The 11,110-nt window shown below is 40.2% G+C and overlaps 2 protein-coding genes across 2 annotated transcripts; both read right to left on the bottom strand.

The window, feature by feature from the left end:
• Nucleotides 1-493: 493 nt before the first annotated feature.
• On the bottom strand, nucleotides 494-1,710 carry LOC141673246 (uncharacterized). The gene is made up of 2 exons (XM_074479976.1): nucleotides 1,279-1,710; nucleotides 494-1,150 (listed from the first exon to the last, which is right to left on the bottom strand). The coding sequence occupies exons 1-2, from the start codon at nucleotides 1,708-1,710 to the stop codon at nucleotides 494-496; spliced, it is 1,089 nt and encodes a 362-aa protein (XP_074336077.1).
• A 1,114-nt stretch (nucleotides 1,711-2,824) lies between these two features.
• Nucleotides 2,825-4,552, bottom strand: LOC141673245 (uncharacterized). The gene is made up of 2 exons (XM_074479975.1): nucleotides 4,175-4,552; nucleotides 2,825-3,946 (listed from the first exon to the last, which is right to left on the bottom strand). The coding sequence occupies exons 1-2, from the start codon at nucleotides 4,550-4,552 to the stop codon at nucleotides 2,825-2,827; spliced, it is 1,500 nt and encodes a 499-aa protein (XP_074336076.1).
• Nucleotides 4,553-11,110: the final 6,558 nt, after the last annotated feature.

Genomic DNA, 11,110 nt, shown 5'->3' with positions numbered 1-11,110 from the left:
GTTTGTAAGGAATACCAAACCTGCACACGATGGAGTTGAAGACAAAGTCTTTAATTTTCTTTGTGGTGATAGTTGCCAACGACATAGCTTCTGCCCATTTAGTAAAGTAATCAACCGCGGCCACTGCATATTTGACATGGCGAACGACCATGGGCTTACCATAGGTGTCAAGAGCGTCAATGGCATAGATGAGTAATTTTCAAAGCGTTGGCAGCGATCGCATGCTCTAACAAATTCGCAGCATCTTCTTTCATGGTAGGCCAATGGTACCCTTGGTGTAAAACTTTCATCGCCAACGAGTTACCCCCGAGTGATTACCACAAATTCCTTCATGCACCTCCCTTAAGATGTAATTTCCTTCTTCTTCATTGACACACCTGAGCAACGGTTGATTGAAGCCTCTCTTATACAGAACTTCATCGTACACCACATACCTTGCAGCCTGGTAGCGGAGCCGTCGAGCCTTGAACTTATCTTCGGGGATACAGTTCACTCAATGATTGCCTTTGGGTTTCGAAAGTGCTCCCTTGTGAATATAGGCAAGAATGGGCGTCATCCATATTTCCCTGGGAGCCTCATCTACTTGCATCGCCTCTACCTCTGGGATACTAGGAATTTCCAGGATTTCTAAGGGTATAGATCCCAACAACATAGCCTCCTGCTGGGATCCCATTTTTGCCAGGGCATCCGCATTGTTGTTCTTTTCCCGCGGTACACATTCCATTCTAAACTCTTTAAACTTTCCAATCAGGCGCTGCGTGCACCTCAGGTACAATTCCATCCACGGTCCTCGAGCTTGAAATCCCCCATTCACCTGGTTTACCACCAACTCCGAGTCGCTCTTTGTAATTAGGTTCCGCACTCCCATTTCTAAAGCGATCTTTAGGCCATTAATCAATGCTTCATATTCCGCATCATTATTCGTTGCATAAAATTTGAAGTGAATTGCACTCATCAGATGATGGCCTTCCGGCGATACGAGTACTATGCCCGCGCCTGCTCCTCCATTGTTAACCGCCCCATCAACATGCAAGATCCACCAGGGATTTGGAAACTCCTCTAAATATTCCTCAGTATGAGGGGGATGCAGCGCTACAAAAGCCTTATCATCAACCGTAGAATCAAATTCCAACAAGAAGTCGGCTAAGGCCTGTCCTTTAATTGCTTTACGAGCATGTACTCCAAGTCAAACTGTCCCAACTCCACAGCCCATTTCAGCATTCTCCCCGATGATTCTGGCTTGTGAAGGACTTGCCCCAAAGGGTATGTTGTACGTACTTCAATTCTATGAGCCTGGAAGTAGGGGCGTAGCTTCCTTGACGCAAGGATCAAGGCATAAACCAGCTTCTCCATACTTGTATAGTGAGTTTCAGCATCGTGAAATCGCTTGCTCATATAATACACTGGTGACTGTTGCGCACCCTCTTCCCTCACTAGCACAACGCTGATTGAATACTCAAAAACTGCAAGGTATAGGATCAGGGACTCCCCATCCAATGGTTTTGACAACATGGGAGGGTTCCCTAGTTGTTCCTTTATCTTCCTAAAAGCTTCCTCACATTCTGGCGTCCATACAAAGTCTTTCCTTGCCACTTTGACCGCCTTAAAGAATTCTTTGCACATGTCGGATGATTTAGAGACAAATCGGTTCAACGCGGCGATCCTTCCAGTTAGGCTTTGCACCTGCTTCACACTGGTGAGAGATTTCATATCTAGCAGTGCTTTGATCTTTGCAGGGTTAGCTTCAATTCCTCTATGATTAAGTATGAACGCACTTCTGTGGATTCAGCTTCGTGGGAAACCTCCTTAGAATGTTAAACATTTTCATCAAATGCTTGACATGATCGCTTGCCTCCTTGGATTTTACCAACATATCGTCCACATATATCTCCATGGTTCTTCCAATCTGATTCTTGAACATCATGTTCACCAATCATTGGTAGGTCGCGCCTGCGTTGATCAGTCCAAACGGCATCCCTATGTAGCAGTATAGCCCTCTATCAGTAATGAAGGATGTATGCTCATAATCAGGACCGTACATGGGAATTTGATTATAACCGGAGTATGCATCCATAAAGCTTAATAAGGTAGTCCATGTCATCGCGTCAACCAACTGATCAATTCGTGGGAGGGGAAAGCTATCCTTCGGGCAAGCCTTATTGACTACTGTGAAATCTACACATGTCCTCCACTTCCCATTCGGCTTTTTCACAAGCACCGGATTCGCGAGCCACTCGGGGTAGTAAGATTCTTTGATTAACCCCACTTCCAACAGTCGGTCCACCTCTTCTTTTAATGTTATCGCCCTTTCCCAGCTCACCGGGCAACGCTTTTGTCGTATGCCTGTACAATTAGGAAAAATGTTCAACCGATGACACATTACCCCTGGGTCGATTCCCACCATGTCAGAATGACTCCATGCGAAGACATCGAGATTTTTAATTAGAAAACGGGTAAGTCTTTCCCTCATTTTATCACTTAGCTGAGATCCCACCTTCAAAACCTTGTTTGGGTCATCCTTTTCGACCAGAACAGATATTGTGTCTTCGATCAGCCCCATTTTCTCGGCGGGTATAGGGATTCTGGGATCTAGATCAAAATCAAAGTCCCGGGGGTCCTCAACCTCCATTCCTACGTTCGAGGGCGCGTCCCCATATGTGGGAGCATCCACCTCAGGACAAGGCATGACTCTGTGCAATGCAGGTGTGGAGGGCGCGTCCTCGTTTTGAGGAGCATCAACCTCAATTTCATTTTTACTTTCCAAGGGCGCGTCCTCGTTTTGAGGAGCATCCACCCTGAGGCAACTTTCGAGGCTTTGTAAAATTTAACTTCTTCCTTCCAACTTTTCTCCGTTAAACTCCTTTTGCATGATCCCTTCTACATGATTCACAACAACTTCCTCCACACTACGGATCCTCGAAACATTCCCCAACGTCAAAATATGGGTCTTGGTTACATGAGTCTCTTTTTCCTCTGGATTTTCCACGAAATAATGGGCATGAACCTCTCCACTTGGTTTTTCCTGAATGTCCGCCGCATCTTCAAATAGGAGACCTTTTCCCTCATACCCCCTCTTGCAAAATTCTTTGACAGCCTTGTGATAGCAGTCGCGTGATTCATATTGGGACCCTCTCAGACTTCCCACTCCGTTAGGTGTTGGGAATTTTATCATCAAGTGATGTATCGAGGTTATCACCCTGAACGCTCGCAACCAAGGCCTGCCCACCAACACATTGTGCGCGGATTCCTGATCCAGCACTTTGAAGTCTATCATTTGAGTGACAGATAGAGCTCCTTCCCCAAGCGTGACAAGAAGCCTAACTGAACCCATAACTCTTACTGCCTCTCCAGTAAAACCGTAGACGTGTGCATCCTCAAAATTCATGTCACTGTCCGGGAAACCCAATTTCTTGTACGTGCTGTAATACATGATGTTCGCAGAACTCCCATTATCCAAGAAGACTCGATACACGTTCATTGTCCCAATAAGCATAGTTATTACCAGCGCATCGTTATGGGGATGATGCACCCACCTTGACTCTTTCTCCCTGAACGTAATATCAGCAAATTTTCCTTTGAATATTTTTGGAGGTTTATCTTCCAAGCTATGAATGTTGGTGAGTGGTGGGTGTCGTGCCTCTCTTGAATTCCTTTCCAACGCTCGATTGTTATCACCAACAAATGGATGTCCTCCGAAAATTGCCCGAATACTTCCAGCCCTTTGGAACTTAACCTCCGCTGTCTTTTCGACATCTTCTGCCTGTGTGGGATGCCTCCCATCTTTCCCCTTGTCATCGTTTCCTCTGCGTCGTTTCACCTTATCAATCCACTCTCCTAGATATCCAGCCTTGATCAATTCTTCAATTTCATCTTTTAGGTGATGACACTCGTGTGCGTCGTGGCCGGTGGACTCATGGTAATCGAAATACTTTTTATTGTCTCTACTCTACCACGAAGTCAGACGGCCTAGTTTCTTGAAAATTCCCCTGTCCTTATTTACCTCAAAGATATGATCAATGGATGCTGCCAGCGGAGTGTAATTACTTACCCTCTTTTCATAGTTTGACGGCGGACTTCACTCTCTCCGCATATTCACGGCGTTCACCCTATTAGGGCTTCGGGCATTCCGCCGATAATTCGGACTCACGGATCTGTCTCTCCTCTAAGTTCACACCTTGGAGTTGCGGGTATTATCATTTTTCTTTGTTTCGGAAAGCGATTGCTCAATCGCTTTGAAGGATTCCGCCTGCGCAAGTACATCAGCTAATGACACAGGGTCCTTTCCTTGCAGGTGTTTCCAAAAAACTATTCTCACGCGCATACCAGCTATAAGAAGTATTTTTAGTGTCTCATCAGTCGCGCCTCTCACCAAGGTAGACTCTGCACTGAACCTTTTGAAGTATGAGGTCAAACTTTCCCCCTCCTTCTGTTTCACATTGGCCAGGGTGGTAACCAGTAGCGTATACTTCACCACGGCCTGGAACTGAGTTAGAAATAAGGTTTTCATCTGTTCCCAATATGTGATCACCGCTGGACCAAGTTTTGGAACCATTGTTGAGCACCTTCTCTGAAGGTGGCCGCCAGAAGATGGCATCGTGCCAAGTCAGGTACCTGATATACATTCATCTCAATATTGAAACGCCCTAGGAATTCCACGGGGTCGGAGTTCCCATGAAAATGCGAGTCATTAGTTGTGTTCCTGTAACTTGCAGGCAGCTGTGTAATATCCGGGATATATCGTGTAATTATTTTTGCTAATAGATAATTATTATGTATGTTCAGTATCTATTCTGTGAATTATTTGTTAAGTGTTATATGTGTTTGAATGTTTAAAAATAATATTAATTGAGTATTTTATTTTTATATGTCCAAATTAAAACATAGATTATTGTCATATCTTCCTAATTATTTTTATGTTGATTTATGATTTTATAGGAAATATATGGATTTTATAAAATCTTTTTCCGAGTATTTAAAAACTATTTTATACAATCGGGAACCAACCGGCGTCATCCGTTTTTAAATTTTTATAACCCGAAACTCTTCTGAGAACTCCCTCCTAACCTAATTGCAATATTCTGAGCATTTTCCATGTTTCGACTTTTTCGATCCGGCGTACGGTTTGTCCTGTGCGGGTCCCGGCGTAACATTTTCGATATATTATTTGTTTCAGGAAATCAATAAAACTCGTATTTTCGATAAACGGGATCTTTTTAACTATCACAATTATCACCTCGTAATACATGTAACCAGGCGTTGAGACCAAGACCGCAGTACAAATTGTATTGATTTGGATAATTATCCTGAAAACCGGTAACGTTTGGATCAGTTTTTATAAATAAACGTACCATTTCTGGAATGATCCAACGGGATACTAATTTTCCGTAATTATAAATAGCCTTTACCGTATTTTATTTCGTACCAGAAGTCATTTGCAAACAGTATTTACAGAGTTTTTACAGAGAAAATACTATAATTATAAACTGTTCTTCGTAATCAAACACAAATTCAGAGGCGTTACTTATATCGGATTAAGGCGTGCATATACTCGAATCGAAGCTTGAAAAATTTCCTATCTGATTCTGCCATCAATTTCAACCCAGAATCAAAGGGTAATTTCCTATAAACTGATTTATATTTGAATTATTAAGAATTAAAAGTATGAATTTTTGTTCGAGCTATTGTTTGGATGATTTGATGCTTGCATGTTGTAGATCTTTTCTTCCTGATCATTTTGGTATGTCATATGATCGATTTGGAGTTCAATAACATGTTCAAATTAGGGTTTGATTCTCGAATTGTATAATTAGGGTTTATATTCGTTTAAATGTTCATGATTGAATTTGGGGGTTTCTTATTTAGGGATTATTAGATGTTCCAAATGGGTGGATTTTGTTCCCCTTGAAATTTGCAATCTATTCATATATAGCACGTTATCAGACGATTCCTGGATCGAACAGAGTTGTCATTTGAAGTTTCGCCAGATTTTATATAAACTCGTCGGCGGCGAGTTTTCCTCGGGTTATTACGATCGATTTACAGCTTGTTTGATGGAATAAATTACATGAATAAGTTCTTAAGGTTGTAATCTACGTTTCCCCGTTTGTTTGGTCGTGTTTTGGACTGTTATTAGACTCGCCGGAAAGCTTCGAGTCGCCGGCAATGGCTGCGCCGACGACGTGGTGAAGAGGATGGCAAAAATGCAGAAAGGTCCCTGACCTTTCCGTGTTATTGCAAAGTAGTCCCTGTGTTTTAAAAAGTTTTTAAATACAAGATTTATGTTTACAAAACTGGTAAAAATAGTCTTTATATTTTAATAATTTTCAAAAATAGGATTTCTTTTATAAAAATCATTTTAAAAATTGTTTTTAATTTCCAAATATTCTGAAAATGATTATTTTAATTCCAAAAAATATTTTTAATTCAAAAATAAATTTAAATTAATTAGTTAATTGATTTCAGTTAATATTTAATTGATTAATTGGTCAATTAATTCGAAAATTAATTGATTTAATTAATTATTAATTGATTTTAACTAATTATTTAATTAGATTTAATTATTTAAAAATGATTTAAAAATTCCGAAAAATAGTTTCGAGCTTTAAAAGATTATTTTAAATTGGTTTCAAGGCTCGATAATTATTATAAAATTGTTTTGAAGCCAGAATTGGCCAACCGTACTCTGTTTATTACTTTAAAATTGATCCAACGACCCGTTTTAATTCCAAAAAATGTTTTAAAAATCATTTTAAATACCCGAAAGCCTGTTTATGATCCGAGACTCCTTTATAAATGATATGTCATTGATTATTTGACGTGTTATGTGTTATATGTGACTTGTTGTTTGATTGTCGATCTATATGTTCGATGTTTACTTGTCTATAGCGTAACTTTCAATCCGTTAATCACATTTGGGTGAAATGAAGGGTAGATAAAAGTGTGTATCGAATAAAATCGTATAAGTTGAGTATTGATAGATGCTTATGATATGTGAGCAGAAGAGACAAGGCGTAGGAAAGGGAAACAGATAGTCGAGGAGTAGACGGATGTGATTGGAAGTTAGTGCAGTATAGCAAGTTAGTACCAGGCAAGTGTTCTTAACTTCCTCGAGATATATTGTAGTTGATTGATAGTCCTGTTTTATATTGCAAGTGCTTTGAAGCACTGAACCCAAAACCCTGATTCCAGTTATTGATCTTGAGCCGTAAACCTTATTCTTTCTAAACCATTGATTGTTGTACACCCAAATACGAACCATAAATATACGACACTACTCCACAAATACATACAAACTAAATACCAAACACTGAATCGAATTACATACATACTCAAACCATTGTACCTTATGCTTTGAAAGACCAATTCCTGGTAACCCTGAAACATTGATTCCTTTGTTATCCAATTCTTTCATTACCTAACAGTCAAGCTTTGAAATTGCCATACTGATCCCTTGTAAAGATTGAAACCATTTCCTTATCGAACATTCAATGTTGTTTATGATTATGTTTATTGCTTTACGTTGTTTATTCTGTTATTATGTTAGAATTGGATTGTTTTTATAAAATTGTGGACCAGATTCGTGGTCAGACCATATTAATGGTCAAGTTAGGCCAATGTGTGCCTTGGATCCAGTAGTTAGAGCAGTGTTGTGTGCTTTGCTCGGGGTTAGTGCGTGACTGATTAGCAGCCTAACCTTGGTTTTTAAATGAAAATATAATATCCAATTCTAAATCATAATTCATTGTTCACTTGATATCATAACCCTTTTCACTTGATGATCATTATTCTCAGTTTTGTCATTGTGACATGCTAAGCTAGTTAGCTCATTTGTGCGATGTTGTTTATGTTCTTTTCCAGTTAAGAAGGAACCAGTTAGTAGCGAGGATCCCCAGTCCAGCGCGAGAGCTAGGGGTTCAGGTTGATCGAGTTAAGCTAGTAGACATCTTTTGAGATAATTTAAGTGTGCAAAAGTTTGTAATAATGTTTAATACTCAGTTTTGAGTTTGAATAGTTGGGATTTGAACGGTTTATAATATAAGTGTGTGTTTGGATTGTGTGCATACTTTAACCTGTTATGGTCCGTGGTAGTTGGTAAGTAGGGTCACTGTATATTATTATTATTATCTTTATTATTATTATAAGCAGGTTATAAATAAGGAGTGTGTGTGTGTGTGGACTCCAAACTTCTGACCCGGGTTTGGAGGGCGTCACAGGTTTGGTATCAGAGCTACAGGTTATAAGTCACTGACACAAGCCTAGGTTGACGGGAATGGGTAGAGGGTTAGGATCAGAAGTAAGAAATAGAAAAATAGAACGTCGAGAGGTTGAGTGCTACAGTATAATAGGTATTAGTATGATTCGTGTCGTGGTTCGAGATTCTTATATTGTGATATGATTTCAGATAGCAGCGATGGCCGACTTTTTCATCCCCGTATCAGCTGATCACTCAGAGCCCTCAGTTGGAATACCATCCTCAGATCCACGTCCTGTTGTTCCACCAGCATTGGCTATTTTACCTCCACCTGTGTTGCAGCCCGTACCACTGCAGGTTATTCCACCCCCAGGCATGAGGCCACCTATCAGAGGACCCCCACCAGCTGATTCAGATTCCACTGGGCATTCAGTTGCGAGTGCCCCATTCTAGTCTACATTGCATCCAGTTCTTTATTACCGGTATGAGGCTCTTTTGTTGGAGCGTGATTCCTTGTTGGCCCAGATCCGAGAGCTGCAGCATATCATCAGGACTACAGATATTGATCGTAGTGCGAGGGAGCTTCGAGAGGAGATCCATGTGACACGGAGGATTCTTGAGGCTAGGCTACATGGAGCTACACTACCTGGCCGAGGCCCTGATGCACTTATGGGATGGGCTAGTGAAGTGATGGAGGACTTAGAGAGGCTAGGAGGACCTGAGTTTCCTTGGAGTTGAGCCAGAGATCCAGAGATGGAGCTGATAATCAGAGCTGTTATGGTTGTGTAGTATGTACAGTAGTGTGTAGTATGTATCAGTAGACTTTTGGGTTGTATATATAGACTAGATCTGCTGACTAGTGAGTAGGTTGTTGTACCCTTTTGCTTTTAATTCCGAAGCGCATTTACGCTTGTACTACCTAAAACTTTTGATCTATATATATCAGTATTTTTTTCTTTTCCAGCATTGTTATTTGCTTTACTGCACATATTTTACTTTACCTTATTTATTCCATCAGTTATACCCCTGTGATACCATGTACCCTATTCCCATAATTGTTTATATTCTGTAAAGAAGCATGCAATTTACTTATTTCAACTGTTACAACTGTTTTTAAAAAGAGATATTTTTGTTTTATAAAACTTTTCTTTTATGCAAAGGATTTGATTTAAAAGCTAAATAAGTTGTTTGATTCTTTACAGAAAAATGCCTCCCAGAAGAAATACCTGCACAAACACCCAGAATGAAGAAACCAACAACAACAACAACAATAATAACAACCAAGATGATACAAACCAGAATGCAAACCCAGGACCCATAGACCCAGCAATAGCCCAGATTCTTCAAATCTTGGCCCAACAAACAGTTCACCTAGCACAACAACAACAAAGACAGACCAATCCCCAGGTAACTTTCAAAACTTTTCAGGCGGTAAACCCACCAGAATTCAAAGGTTCCCTAGATCCGATTGAAGCAAATGTTTGAATAAAGGAAATAGAGAAGTCGTTTGCTTTAGTGAACGTAAAGGAAGAACAGGATGTTGAGTTTGCAAGCTATTATTTTAAGAATGAAGCCACCTATTGGTGGGAAACTGTGAAGACATTGGAAGGAACATATGTTATTACTTGGGAAAGGTTTAAGGAATTGTTTTTAGAAAAATATTTTCCCAAGTTTGTTCAGGATCAGATGGAGCTAAATTTTTTATAATTAAAGCAAGGAAATATGTCGGTGGCAGATTATGAGAGTAAGTTTGAAGAGTTGTCAAGGTATGTGCCGTCATATGTGGATACTGACAAGAAGAAGGCTAAAAGATTTCAGCAAGGTCTGAAGCCATGGATCAGAGGAAAGGTAGCCATTTTTGAGTTGGATACTTATGCAGGAGTGGTACAGAAAACCATGATTGTAGAGACAAAGAGTGAGATGTAACAGAAGGAGAAGGAAAGTAAAAAAAGGAAATTTGAAGGGAATGAAGATCAATCACAACCAGGGAAGTTCCCAAATTTTAAGAAAAGCAAGTTTCAGCCAGGGAGAAATTTTAATTTTAAGAGACAAAATGCAGGCGACGGAGGCCAGGGCAACCGTCCAGTTAATGTGAATCAGCCGAATCAGTTGAGATTAACTTTTCCTGATTGCCAGGTATGTGGGAAGAAATATGGCGGAGTTTGTAATAAGTTGAATGTGGTTTGTTTCAAGTGCAATCAGAAAGGGCACTATTCGAGGGAGTGCCGAAATTAGCTAGCGAGAGAGCCAGCAAATAAGGATCAGCCTATTCGGAATTTAGCAGTGAAGGTTCCAACAATTGGATTTACGTGCTTTAAATATGGGAAGCCAGGACATATAGCCAGGGATTGCAAGACACCAGCCCCAGTCAGTAATGCATTGAGGATTATGGGATCTACCCCAGCAGTGAATGAGACTCCAAGGGCTAGAGTTTTTGATATGTCTGTGAAGGACGCTATCCAGGATACTGATGTCGTGGCAGGTACGCTTAATGTGAATTCTTTATGTGCCAAAGTGTTAATAGATTCGGGAGCAACTCGATCGTTTGTTTCTCAAGATTTTGTTAGTAAGTTAAATTATCCAGTTGAGTATCTAAATGAAATAATGACTGTGGAATTAGCAAATTAAGAACGTGTATCTGTTAATCAAGTTTGTGGGAATTATGAGATTGAGATTTCTGGTAGTAAGTTTTGTGTAGATTTGATACCATTTAAGTTAGGAGAATTTGACGTTATCTTAGGAATGGATTGGTTATCTAAGCACGATGCCCAGATAGATTGTCGAAATAAGAAGGTAATGGTGAAGATGTCAGACGAAAGGATAGTAACGCTCAAGGGCCAGAAGCAAGCAAAGAAGTTCTTAACGATGATTCAAGCCAAGAAGTTACTACGACAAGGATGCGAGCATTTCGTCGCATAT

This window comes from Apium graveolens, chromosome 7, assembly GCF_009905375.1.
Source record: "Apium graveolens cultivar Ventura chromosome 7, ASM990537v1, whole genome shotgun sequence".
Classification (NCBI taxonomy): Eukaryota; Viridiplantae; Streptophyta; class Magnoliopsida; order Apiales; family Apiaceae; genus Apium; species Apium graveolens.
This window is presented reverse-complemented; position numbering and strand designations above follow the sequence as displayed.